We start from the raw sequence: 14852 nt of genomic DNA, 5'->3' as shown, positions 1-14852 counted from the left end.
ATCACATACCATTAAAACGTTAGCTAAGTACCTGTGAATCAGTTACTGTATTTACTTTAATCGTACTTATATCTAGTGTATCCTTCCTTAAGATGTGTGCATAAGAATATATAACCAAACTCCTTAATTTCTTGTGAAGCATTTCTAGCATTTTTTTTTATTTTACAGAAATGGCAGACGACAAGGGAATCTGGTCTTCCAATCACATAACGTACACACCGTATCCCGTATCTACATACCTCAACAGTCACGCACAGCTTGAACAGTGGCACGACCAAGTTAAATACCGTCCGTCAACGCCGTACACACCAGTGCTATCAACATATAATCACGTGGCTCCGAACATCAACCCGTTCAGCAGATACGTTCATGGTTCTGGCTTGAACCCGCTACCCTGTCAGTACTCAGACAATCTTGATGCAGAGGTTTCCTACTACAACAATTTCACCGGATTCGAACCCAGTTCACATATATATGACGACAACCGTTGTAGTAGTACAGACACAACCGTCTCCTCATCTTCTGTGTCCACGGTATTCAGTCACGGTTCTGTAGACACGGACTTTAGCCATGACCCTGAACAAACTGGTCAAAAACGCAAGCGGGAAAAACAACGGAAAAAGACAAGCAAAAAATCCAGAAAAGATAACAGTAACGGCAACTACAAACGCTGGCCAAAACCACCATATAGTTATTGCGGTCTGATAATCGTCGCCATTCAAATTTCACCGAAGAAGGAGCTAACTCTTCAGGGAATCCATGCCGCTCTGATGGAATTATTTCCCTTTTTCCGTGGTTCTTATCTGGGCTGGAGAGACTCAGTACGCCATAACCTGTCACATTCTTCATGCTTCGTGAAAATACCGTGTATTCCTCCAAACAAAGTCTGTCGTTGGACAGTGGACTGGTCTAAGGTTACTCCGGCAATGTTCGCCCGCCAACAGAGTAAAGTCAGCCAATCTGATCTGTACAAAGCCACAATTCACGAACATCTCGGGTTGGAGCGCTATGAGAGTGAAACGCACACGAGTGAAGAACGTGCCGAGTTTAAAGAAACTCATATGACACCTAGACAACCAAAACAGAAAAAGGAACCCTTCTTGACACCTCAAATGTCCGACGTCCGCAGTTTCAGTGTGACACTGCCAAGTGTTGATAAATGTGAAAAACAGAGTGACTCTCCGTATCAGTTCAGAGCACATGACTCCACTCCTAGTAATATTGTATCTACATCATCAGAAGATATCACACAGTTCTCCACAACATCTCCTGTCATAACACCATCTAGCGGATCATACACACTAGATTTCGACAGTTTCTGGAACATGATCATGTCGGAGAGACGCTCGTCTTTAGATGCTGCACACCACTTACATACACTTTGTACCTCAGTGGACCAGCCTCCGCCTTCAGAACCTGGTTCTGACTTACCGCCCCTTTCTCGCGATAGTGACGTTTATCTTCCCTTGTCCCCAGTGAACAGTGCTCATGTGCCATTTGTAACTCCCAGCACTAGTGCTTACACTGACCCAGATTTCATTACAATTTCACCCTGTAAGACACTTGTGACGTCATTCTTAGCTTCTGACATAGAGGAGTCCACTAGAGGGCGCACTGTAGCAGAACCAAGCATGTCTGTCCAAGCAGCACAGAGCGACGACGAAAATGAAGAAGATATTAGAATTATTGATATTTAATGATGAAAAACTGATCATGTCATGACAAAATATGTTGTTTTTTGTTTATTATGTTTTTGACAAGTTGATAAAAGGGAGATCGAGAACCAGTTTGTAAAACCATACATTTTATTGGCTGTGCTCGAGCCAATGTTAAAATTGACAAATGTGAGTTGCATTCCGCGAGTGGTCTTTAAGCACGGTTTTACAGCATTAATATAAATATAAGAATAAGAACTTTCTGTGAAGAGTTTCTTAAATTATTGGTATTAGTGTTTTCATTATATGAAATCTATTAGATGTCTCATTTTAAATCGCAAATTGCGGGCATTGTGAAGTATTTATTTTAATGAAGACCAAAGTTCATGAAAGGTGTCACTAGCATAAATAGCTCTTAAAACCCTTTCTATCGAGCATGGACTCTCTTAAGGTCGAAAAACATTTATTTGATAGGTATAGATTTTAATTCATTACTACATCGACTTTAACTTAAAAGTCGATGTAGTAATGAATTAAAACTTTTCTCCAGTTTTCGAAACTTTTTTTTCTAAAATTGAGAAAAGGAAAATGAAAAAGACATGATTGTAAAGGTTCTTTCAGTTTCCGAGTCGTAAATAATCGGTGGTCTAGCAATTCCGCACTTTTTTTTAAACGATGTAAATATGTTGTTTTTTTATTTATTTCTAACTTATATTTACGTAAGTCTGTTACTATGTCTTGAACCGCAACACAGCTAAATGTTTCTACAGGTAAAAATACGTAAGAACCTGAATAATGATAGTTTGGCGATGATTTTACTTTCGAATTTTATCTAACTTTTTGTTTATGATTGAAAATATACAACTTTAGGGTATGAAATCAAAAACTGATTCGTTACAAACATTTAAATCTAAAAAAAAAAGGTCAGACATAAAAGAAAATTAGAAAGCACCAGTTTGTAATGACGTTGCTCAACACAACTTAGTTAAAGACAAACAGTCTTTTATCAATCAATTCCAGAAAAGTCCCCACGTCTTATTTTATCGGAAAAACCTCATCTATTTTTATACATTCCTTTCAAGACAAATTTTCTAAACGAACACGTTAAAATACCATCTTCCGTTATTAAGTTTTACTGAAAAAGTAAATGTAGAATTCAATGACGTATTTATAAATGAAGTTTGGATCTTCATTTAAACATCTGACATACGTATCACATACGTAATGTAAATAGACGTAAAAGATTAATTTCTATAACAAAACGCAAAATATATTTTTTCAATTACATGAAAACCTGAATTTCCGAAAAGAGAGCCAGATGGCCCCTTTTCACATGACGCTTCACATATGTAAGTACTACTGTATATGTGTATCTATACATTAAGTAACCCTTTAAAAACAGTGTACATATTTTGTTTTAGAAAATGCATGTCTTAAACTCATATCCATAGATCTTTACTGTATTCTTGTTTTGAGTGCTGACACAGTATGAGTGCTTTTTTCTATTTCTTATATAATTCATTGCATTACGTTTTGTAACAGTTAAAATGCATAAGTTGCCCTTTAAATAGAAAGATACTTTCTTTATTTTGTTATATACTTTGAATTATACGTTTTCTGTTTGGTTTGATATACACTGTAGATGTTGAAAAATGCTCATAGGGGGCTTAGAGCGAAACTGGTCTATCTGTATATAAAAAAGAAGCAGATGGAATAGTTTCGCTCTAAGCCCTCGATATGTAATATTCCAAAGTTATACGTTTTCATTTTCATGTTGGATATTTACTGTGCTTTGTAGGGAACAAAACAAAATCGCCATGCCTGTCGTTTTATTCATTTTCCATGCCACCGTATTACCCATACACATCTTTCCTGTATGATCTTTCATTTTGTCACCTTTTTGGGGGGTTGCACAACATGAAGGACTTTGATCTCTTATGCTATTTTTCCATAGTTTTTAAATGTTGCTAATTATGTTGTTATCATTGTTTCAATATTTCATTATTATTTTAGTTGTTGCAAAATGTGAGCACCTTATCATCTCTTATGTTCTTTATATTTTTAATGTTCCATAATCCTTAGGCGTTTCCAATCGTAAAATAGCTTACAATCTGTTATGATGATCATAGATATATTTGAACGTTCAACTTTCATGTTTATCTTGCAAGTCGTGAAATAACTAAAAAATTATAGCGTTGTTATCTTACATTTTTATGATTCGAAAAATTTTGATATTACAAATCGTAAAATAGCTGATAGTCTCCAAATATTTTTCTTATTTAAAAAAAATATATTCAAAGGTTTTAATGTTGCCACTCATGAACGACGTTATAAATTTTTTCTTATTCTTGATGTTTCAGGGTACAGTTGAACGTGAATTCAGCTTAAAATGTGACATAATAATTTAGCTTTTTAAGAGTTTTGAACAGTTCAAAAAATGCTTTTTTAATAGAAACTAAAAATGGCAAAATCTGTTGGCCGGATGCAGTAAGAGCAAAAAGCAAATGTACAGCCTGTCACAAATATTATTACAAACTTCTACCTGATATTCAAGTCGCACAGCCTGTCACAAATATTATTACAAACTACTACGTGATATTGAACGAAGTTTATAATTTTCGTCATTTGCCACCCATGTAGACTGGCGAAAACTGAAGAGCGTACCACAAAAATTGATTTATTTTTGCCATATCTCTTAAGCTGAAAATGTATTTAAATTAATTCATAAAAAGTGCTTTTATTTTACGTACTTGCTCATATTCCCCCAGCGTTCTGAGTTTGAATTTTTTATTTTAAAGTTCACATATGTCGTACCTTTTTTGCTGTTATTGCTCATGGTTTGCTATAGAAAGCTGCTCTTGAGTAGAAAAGCCAATCTATCATTGAAATGAGAAATTTTGCTTTTTTGTTTAAAAATAGTAGAAATTTAAGTCTCAGGTCGTTGAGGAATACGGGTACACGATATTGTTTAACTAAAATGTTGTTTCTTTTAATAAATAGTTGAATTACTGTATATGTTGTATGTGTGTTTTTATTTGAATTTCTGATAATCTAGACGTCACGTTTCCACCAAGTAAAACCTATTAGTAAACATAGCAGTGGCGCAGTTAAGTCATTGTTACAGCTTTCTGTATGGTGGCTAATAACAACACGAAGACACAAGGACACGAAAGGACGAAAAACTGCTAATTTGTCGTGTCTTTTTGTTTTCGTGTGGCGGGACATGAGAACACGAAACATTTATAAAACAGGGTGCGGAATTTGGAACATTTGGAAAAAAACTGTCCCAATACCGATATTTAACTCGTTTTCCGTTGATCATGAAAACGATCGAACTAGCAAAATGAAAACGTCATACGAGGGAATGCTATGTATATTCATATCCTCAAGTCCACCCCCCCCCCCCCCCGACATTCACTGGCATCACGTGTGGCTAACTACGTAATTAATATACTAATATACAGCCTTAACTCACTTAACTCAATGTATTTCCTATATGAGGAAAGAGTAGCTAAGGCTGTGATATAAAAAAAAACATGTTCGTCACCCCTGTTGCTGAGGTCACTCAATGTAACCGGACATTGACTAGTTACACTCTGCAGTTACACTCAAAACAACTTCCATTAATGAGTTTAAAAGTTCAAATCCTTACCATGCACGTGGTTTGAAGAGCACGCCCTTGGCTAAAACAGCCTGCAGCGCAAGTAAATGTTCTAGCTTCAGCGATAAGCCATGCCCGTGAAGGACTCGGTCCTGTATTTTTCTAATAAAAACAAGATACTAACTTTTATCCCTTTCTAAATCTAGTATGTCAAAATATTTATCAAGCAGAACGATTTTCACGTGTTTGTTTCTAGTAAACTAATCACGTCTTGACAACTTGGAGTGCGTTCCTACGGTACGCGCGCGCGCGCCAGATAATGTGCTTGGGTTTTTTTCTTCACTATTTGTAAACATCGTTTGTCAGTTTTTATTTGCATATTTCTTATATTCAATTTTTCACCAAATAATTGCAGTTCCCCTAAATCTTATTTACACAACAATCTTTACCAGCAGAGGACAAAAAAAAAATGTTTCTCTTTTCTCGTAATTTTAAGATCCATGTTGTGGTAAATTCGAAAGAAGCATAAAATGTGTCACGAATAGTTTAATTTTCTTGCAATAACTGTCTTGAAGTAAATTCAACGGTGTGTAAGTTAAATGCTTCTGCAATAACAGTGAGCGCATGAACCAGAAAATAAGATTTTGACGTTAATTTTCTCAGTTAGTTCTTTTCAAACAGTGTGATCTCCTGGATATACCGAATAAAGCAAGAAAACAAACTTTAAAATAATATAACGCTAAAACTTATTTCCGCATATCGTCTTAATGTTGACTATCAGTCAGCTGGGAAATAAAAAGAAACTGACACCTGCTTGTAGACAGACAGAAAAAACTTTTTTTGAAATAAAAATCTTATCTTTCCTTATGCAGACAATGATTTGTCATAAAGATATATCATTCCTACGTTAGATGTGCACCTCCAGACCACAGAATCTCATATAAACGTCAAAGCATGCATTTCCTTGTTTATATACCGATCATAACAGTTAACCTGCTACTAGTATTTTGCTATTTACAAATATTTCAATAATTACTGAAAGTACCTTTTTACACATTTTGTTTTATAAAAGTTCAACATTTCAAAAAAAGTCAATAACGCAAGGATATAATACAATTCATATGTTACAGTGTACAATCACAGAATGTAAAGAACCTTTGCAAGATGAGTAGATATTTATTACAAACTGAGTAATAGCAAAGTTTAAATGTCAGACGTTAAACGTTAATGAAAACTGGCTCTAAAAGCAGACGTTAGCCTACGTTCTACGTACGTTCATCGTAAAATATGTGCAGATATTTTAAGCGTTTTACGTATTGAATACGGACCGTAACCAGCTTGACCTATGAATGATTAACTATGAAACAATAATTATAGGTTATTAGCTTTGTATCGGGAAATATGCACGAGTTCTTCAGCGGAAATATTGCGCGACTGTAGGAGCGCAATATTCTTCCGCTGAAGAACGAGTGCATATTTCTCGATGCAAAGATAATAACCTTTTTATTACATACGCATCTTCATGTATAAATATAATGTAAATATCATAAATTTGTTCAATAGCATGAACAGGATTGACAATACTGAACTAAATAAAAAAAGTAGTGCAACAACACACTGAATTACGTCACGCACCCGATATGAAATTCAGGCGTCAGTGTATGGAAAATTATTGACGTTTCCGGTGCCAGTGTAACTTAACGGGGAATAGAAACGAGTATGTAATAATAATTATTATATTAATATTTCTATGATGAAAAGAGTTTGACATAAACGAAATCAAATGCCGTTTGACGTTATGATATATAAGCAATTGTGGCAACGTTAAATGTCGCAACGCCGCTAAATGTCGCAACCACCGTTAAATGTCGCAAGGTTGACGTTAAATGTCGCAACCACCGCTAAATGTCGCAAAATCGTCTGCCGCTAAATGTCGCACCTTTAACGTTAAATGTCGCAAAAATTTGCCCACCGTTATATGTCGCAACACCAACGCTAAATGTCGCACAGCAAAATAAGGTAAGTAAAACAGTCTTTACAACTTAGAGATAAGACTGGGTAATGCATGCTTGATATGGGAAGGGCTGAATTGACCTTTCACTCTAATCTGAACGTTTGCTTTTCAGTGGTTCCGCACCATACATGCGTTATATATTTCATATCTGAAGGTTTGAGCACTAACATGGTACTCGCCACAGTACTAGATTTATTTCAGGTCTGAACTATGTAATTCTATGGAGTCCTGTTTAGCTCATGAGACATTAAGCTCGAGCTCCGTATTGTCGCGCGTTGTATCGCATGTCTTTAGTCGACCTGAATATCGTTACAAAACAGGCCGGGGGCCAGACATTGTTGATGGAAGATGGGGGCGGGGGCACCAGTTTAAAACAAAGCGTCACCGGCGACGTGCGGTAGGCACGGGGTTCTTCTGTCCTTATTTGTGGGGAAGTTTTTTATATACAGGTATGAAATGTTGGCCTGCGGTGCATTTTTTGTCTATTTTTTAGGTACATACTAGAGGGGCACTCCCCTTATTTTAGGTGGTTAGGGTCTTTTCCCATTGACAATTTTGAAATACAAGTATGGAATGCTGCACTTTTATTGTAATTTTTGTTCAATATTTCGGCGTATGGGAAGGGTTATCCCTGTCATTTTCCAGGGCTAAGGGTCTCTCCCCGGAAAAGTTTGAAAAACAGGTATAAAATGGTTGCCTCAGGTGCATTTGTTTCTTAATTCTAAGGTACTGGAGGAGTACTCATCCCCGCCCCCCCCCCCCCCTCGCCCATTTTAAGGGGTCAAGGGCTCTTTCCCCTGGGGAATTTTAAAATATAAGTATAAAATGTTCGCGTCTGGGGCGTTTTGGGTCTACATTTTGAGAATATATTATTTCCAAAATAGTTGGGTGCAATGAGTATAAGTCACAAGGGCGGGGTTTGGGGTGGGGGGCGGGGGGGGGGGTAGGGGGAATCGGCTCAGGCAGCAATCCAGGCCTGTTACACAACAGGATGTTCAACTACGCGACACGAAGACTGTGTTTTGTACCAGCTGTAGAAAACGAAGATATTCTATTTATCAGCCATGGGTTCTATTTCTTTGTTTGGAGGTTTACATTTAAAGTCATAAGGTAACTATCAAGCTTCAATGGCGGGGAAAGATCCTATGTGGCCCTCTGTACATTCTTTCAGGTAAAGCGGGAATTTTGATATAATTTTACTTTTAGTCTCTAAAAATTGTTTGGTTTAGTCTCATTCCCCTCATTATCCTACTTTTCCGCCTACCCACACATAACCCCTTCTCTCTCTCTTCCCCCCCCCCCCCCCCCCCCCCCCCCCGCCCCTTCGAAATGTAAATATTGTCTTGGTGCTGTGTGTTTGTCTCTTAGATTTCTGTGTCGTTATTCACCCCGTTCCCCACCCATACCCAACCCCCACAAGCATACAACACTATTACCAAATCGTATTTAGTTAGAAGAAACCTCAGAATATTTCTGTCCTAAAACACTGGCCCTATTACAAAATAATTTCACAAATATTTTTCTTCCGTGACTGTTCATGCAAGGTGTGGAACTCAGGGGAGCGATCTAGGGGTAACAAGGCCCTCTTGTTGCTATACGTAACAGTACTTATCATTAAGATATTTATTTGTATTACATAAACCTGTTAATTTTTCTTCCCTCAAAAAAGTAATATACACAAGGAATTGATAGTCATAGTGTCAAACAGGAAGTGCGACATTTAGCGTTGGTGTTGCGACATATAACGGTGGGCAAATTTTTGCGACATTTAACGTTAAAGTTGCGACATTTAGCGGCAGACGATTTTGCGACATTTAGCGGTGGTTGCGACATTTAAGGTCAACCTTGCGACATTTAACGGTGGTTGCGACATTTAGCGGCGTTGCGACATTTAACGTTGCCACAGCAATCAAGTGGATAGTAAATTCATGGTAATTTATTTATTTGTTTGGGTTTTACGGCGCACCAACACAGTATAGGTTATATGGCGCCATATAGGAAAATAAAGACATTTCGATATGTCAAATATAGAATTTATGGCCTATTTCAGTGGTGACAATAACCTTTTATAAACACGTTATTAAGTTTAATATATTCATGAAATCATATGCATCTGAAATTTAAACTTAATAGCACACACGCGTTTAACATATATGCATAAAGGTATAACAAATCACTTAAAAATAATATATCATGGCCCAGGTTCAGATGCGAGGGAAATGTATTACGAAAGCGTAGTCCGAGTTATATAACAATTTGCATCGAACGTCAATTTTTGAAGAGAAAATCAGTTTGATATAAATGTATATACTGTTTCAATTCTAACAGGACATCAAGGATTATTACGTACATCCTTGACGACATCCACCATATATCTGCCTGCTTTGTATGGTTATCTGATAATCTACCATTTATAAAACTGTATTATCCACATAGAACTAATTGTGAAACCTAGAACCACGAAAATACGAGCCAGTTTCCAGAATATTTTTTATATTTTGTCTAGTGTAAGGTGAAAGCAAGACACGGACAATGCACTGTGCCTTGCACACAAGCATCTCCCCCTATACCTACTCAACTCAGCAAAACTGACTGTCAACCGAGAACTTTTGTCAGTCCCCATTGCTAAATAGTCCTGTGTTGTTTTTACATTTGCAAGTAGAAGTAGCAGCTGACATTTATAGTCAGTTTAGCAACTTAGGTTTACTGAATTCTTGTCAGAAGTTTTAAAAGCATCATAACACATAATCAACTTTAAATATTATTTTGGAAGAAAGCATGGCCTTCATTTTTTGAGACTTTGAGACTTACCTTAATTAAAGATTTTCGACGTTTCATACGTCAAAAGTTCTCCGTTTAAAAAGCGTTTTCAGCCTTAGTCATCTAAAGTCACATTCATTTTCGACTGATATAAGACTAACAAGCGCTTAGCTGGTATATGGCCCGTTGTCGATTTTTTGTGCAAATAGTAACTATAACATGTTTTAAACTTTTAGAAAGTCCTTTCAAATTTAAGATATGAGAATTTGCTTGATTTTACCAGAAATATTTATAGACGCTCATCGATTACAACATATCAGACGGTTGCTCTCCTTTACATGTATAATCAGCACGGACATAGCATATCGGATCCTATATCTGATACAATATTGCTAGTTTTTACAATAATTAATTTAAGGTGAGTCCTGAAACAAATTCTACCAATTTAGACATCAGTATTCACATCTCATTCATACTAGATTACGAATTTGAGAGAAGACCCTGTTCTATCCGCATAATGCTGAGCATATTAAGGTAACAACTGGTAACATTTTTCGCTTTCTTGGTACGCGACCGGGGATCGAACCCGCGACCTTCCGCACCAGAGGCGGACGCCCTACCATTAGACAAAATTATTTCACTGAAAGTGGAATTGTGTGCCATGATAGCTCAGTGGTAGAGCATTCGCCTCCGGGTCGAGAGCTCTGGAGTTTGAGCCCCACCGGAGAGACAGACAGAGAGGTCACAGTTAGGCAGAGTAGCTGGTCCAGCGAAGAGACATTATTCCTGAAAGATAGGTCTTCAGATGTCGATCAGCATTGCAGCTAGTCCGACGCATAGAATTTATTCTTGAGAGAGTGTTTTCAATTACAATTTAGCACAGCTGCTGGTCCAATGCAAAGAATTAATTCCTTGGCGGGAATCTTTTAATAAAGTTTCTTTTCTCTACAACCGATATTTTCGGACTTTATCGTAGATTTTCTTATAAAATTCCTATCGTAATAGGTATATTATAAAAGTGTCATGAAAACAGTATATACATTCAGCTCTCGTGGATATTGTCAGGCCGGATCACACACTGGACAAGCGCCTCGATAGTTGATGGATCCAGGCCCGGCTTAATCCACTCGAATGAAGAACGATGTTGAAAATCAAGATACTGTTATAATATCTCCATTATAAGTAAATTTTCCGTCAGTTTCAGTTGAAACGTCTTATCATACATTTACATTTTAGCACAAATGAGAGTAAACATGCATACAGTGCTCATGACATCAAGTGAAACTGGTACCATTCTGTTTAGCAGACGAATAATATCTCAAATAATCTTTATTACCATATAATAAAAATTACCGAGTAATAAATCTCTATAATTGACAAGCATTACCATCTAAACGGTTAATTAAAGAGCAGAAGACATATGCTTTTACAGAACATGATCCGACATATGTTTCTACTGAGTTTTTTAAAAGACAACAGAAAAGCCCCTTTTCAAGATCAGTTTATTTATCGCCAGCAACGGCATATTTTTTTTTTTGGAGGAAAGGGAGTCCGAAGCTTGAGGTCCATAGTCTTATCACATAAATTATGACTCCAAAGATTTGATGGATTCTCTAAATTGGATTTAGGCTAAGAGATCAGCCTCAAAACTAGACCATATTGTTATTTCTGAAATTGACCATGGCAAAAGTGCATGTTTCTAGAAATAAAGAATGGAAGAACGAAAGAAACAAAGGAAGACCATAGAAATAAAAACAAAAGGAAATGAGAAAAAGAAAAGGAAAAACGGGAGATATGTATAGATCTTTTTTTTTAAACCTTTTCAACTTTGATATGTAATATTAGTATATCGTGATATTCCTGCCGTTTTGAGGCCGTGACATTATTTTCGGTATTGAGGCTGTGAAAAGATTCTGGTACAATGGCTGTGATATGATTCTCGTTCTTTTTTTGTGGCTGTGATTTGATTCTCGGCTGTTGAGGCATTGATGTGATTCTCGGGTGTTGTGGCTGTGATATGATTCTCGGCTGTTGATGTTGTGATATGATTCTCTGGTGTTGTTGCTGTGATATGACTCTCGGATGTTGATGTTGCGCTAAGGTTCTCGGATGTTGTGGCTGTGATATGATTCTCAGTTGAGCCTTTGATAAGATTCTCGAGTGTTGAGGCTTTGATACGATTCCCAGGTGATTCTCTGGTGTTTACGCTATGACATGATTCACGCTTGTTTTGGCTGTGCCATGATCCTCGGGTGTTGATGCTGTGACATGATCCTCGGAGGTTTAGATTGTGGCATGATTCACACGTGTTATGACCGTCACATGATCCTCTGGATTGAGACTGAGACATGATCCCCGGTTGTTGATGCTGTTAAATGATCCTCGGGGATTGAGACTGTGACATCATCCTCGGGTGTTGATGCTGTGACATGATCATCGGGGTTGAGACTGTGACATGATCCTCGGGCGTTGATGCTGTGACATGATCTTCAGGGTTAAGACTGTGACATGATTCTCGGGGCTTGTGACTGTGACATGATCCTCGGGTGTTGATGCTGTGACATGATTCTCGGGAGATAAGACTGTGACATGATCCTCAGGGGTTGAGACTTTGACATTATCCTCGGGTGTTGAGGCTCTGGTATGATTCTCTGGTGTTGAAGCTCTGGTATGATTCTCGGTTGCTGAGGCTCTGGTATGATTCTGCGGTGTTGAGGCTCTGGTTTAGTACTCGGATGTTGAGGCTCTGGCATGATTCATGGCAGATGCTGTTTGTTTTCACTTGAATTTTATTGTTTATCGTCTTATCAAATTACATTTGTAAGAAATGATGTTTTTCCTCTGAGTTTTTTTTTTGTCCCATCAAATTACGTTTAAAACCTTTGTTTATTTATTTAACTTTTTGTTTTCTATTTCAGAAATATAATTAAGAGCGTGAGAATGTTTTCGTATGGTTTTGCCGTCATTAGTTTTCTTTTGTGAAGGCGTGCCACTAGCGATAAGCAAAATTACCTCCCGAAAATGCATTTTAGTAGTTATCTAACAATAAACAAAGAAGTGCGTATCATAAAATATTAATATTTGTAGAAAGATGACTGTTTGATTATGATACACGTGCATCTGTTTTTATCTTGCACTATTCCATTGCCATAAAAATACTTTTTTTCGAAAATGCCAGCAGTCTCATTTCTGAATGAAAGAGAATCTATTCATCTGTGATTCTTTTAGTAAGACAGCAATTCAGACACAAGAAAATGGCAATTTCATATAGGTTTATCCAATCCAATTTCTTGCAATTGTTCTTCAAACAAATCTACCCCCTTTATCACTCCAGGTGAACTACGTTACAACGTAAGTCAAGTCTCATCGATATCATGTGACATACCTCAACGATGAAGCTACGGTATCGCTTCGAATGACCTTGTTGATTCATTTATTATGTGTAATTTAGCATATATTCTACGTTTTCATAACTGAAAAGATAAATCTGATGTGTGGAAGATATATTAGCTATTTGCAGCATTTTGCAAGATACTACGAACTAGTTACAAATACACTTATGTAAGCTATATAAATGTTGCAAGGCCGCAACGATAACAGACATTATGTGACAACGTCTCACATACAGTGTTGCAAAGTCTCAGCATCATAATTACCATTTGAACTTGTAGAAAATTCTTATGTACATCTTCTCTTTACGTCGAGATCATTTCTTTGACATTTTCATAAATGACTGGATGACGTCTGGGCAAAATACAATAATTTAATCAGTATGACAAATGTATTTGTCGTTATAATAATAAACATTATAGTATTACACAGGCTGGAGTAAAATTCTTTGAAATGGATTAATAAAATCATATACAATTTCAGCATGAAAATTAAAATGTAAGGTTAATGCTCTTCAATAGAAATAAGTATCTTCAGGTATTCGCTATAGAAATACTTTCATTTATATCAAATTCCATGGAATCTTGTAAGCATTGTCGATGGCTCCTACACAAAAGTGGTGCTCAGCTGAACCATTACTCTTACAGTCAGTTTTGAAAAAGTGTATACATGTTATGCATTGTAATGTTTACATTTTACGTTAAAAGCGGTAAGAGAACCTGTAAGGTTTTAATAATAGGAAGAACATAACAATTATTTCATTTTAAACTTTACTGCATGTCTTTCTTTCTCGTCCTTTTTAAACACCCGCATTTCCTGAAAATTTCATTGCTAGTGTTTTGTGTTGTTTTCATCTCCCAAATTTCTTTTAAATTTTCGAAACTTGTGCATTTACTAAGATAATCCAAACTTATGCAGCATATAGCACCATCCTTTTACTTTTCTTTTCGAAACATAATTCATAAAAGTCGTGCAGTGACTCGAATCTCTTTTACATTGTCGTTTTACTGAAACGCCCTTTTCCTTTATTTAAATTGAAAGCCATCCAAAGATAAGCAATTATCAGACAGATTTGTATTTTACTGCGTCCCTTTCTCGCTTTTCAGTAATATCATTAAATCATTTCTTATTTCTTCCGTGCAATCTATCTCCGCAATGGTCGCTGACTTCGATTCACTTGCCTTTTCATCTATGTGCTTAAACTTCAGCTTTGGATGTGGGATTTTCATGTAAGAAATCCATCCAGTACGCTTGCAAAAGGTCGTTTGCTCTACCAAGATGCCCGTTCGTATATGAAATAATGTTTGGAGGGGCAGCTCGGGCTTTCCGTCGGCTCGAACCTTAAAATCTTTAATTATCTCGGAGAGACGGAGAACGCTTCATTAATGTTACAAAATAACTTATACATTCACACTTATTAGATAGTACGTAC

General features: G+C 36.7%; 1 protein-coding gene across 1 annotated transcript; it reads left to right on the top strand.

Annotated features, from left to right (window-relative positions):
- The first annotated feature begins 1 nt into the window (after nucleotide 1).
- LOC123549919 (forkhead activin signal transducer 3-like) lies at nucleotides 2-1697 on the top strand. The gene has a single exon (XM_045338368.2). It carries the CDS (start codon nucleotides 171-173, stop codon nucleotides 1695-1697), a length of 1527 nt encoding a protein of 508 aa, XP_045194303.2. The 5' UTR covers nucleotides 2-170.
- Nucleotides 1698-14852: the final 13155 nt, after the last annotated feature.

The sequence above is a fragment of the Mercenaria mercenaria genome, chromosome 6 (genome assembly GCF_021730395.1).
Source record: "Mercenaria mercenaria strain notata chromosome 6, MADL_Memer_1, whole genome shotgun sequence".
Lineage (NCBI taxonomy): Eukaryota > Metazoa > Mollusca > Bivalvia > Venerida > Veneridae > Mercenaria > Mercenaria mercenaria.
This window is presented reverse-complemented; position numbering and strand designations above follow the sequence as displayed.

Excerpts from the sequence above, each read along its gene's own strand:
- LOC123549919 (XM_045338368.2), top strand. The coding sequence starts at position 171 with ATGGCAGACGACAAGGGAATCTGGTCTTCCAATCACATAACGTACACA.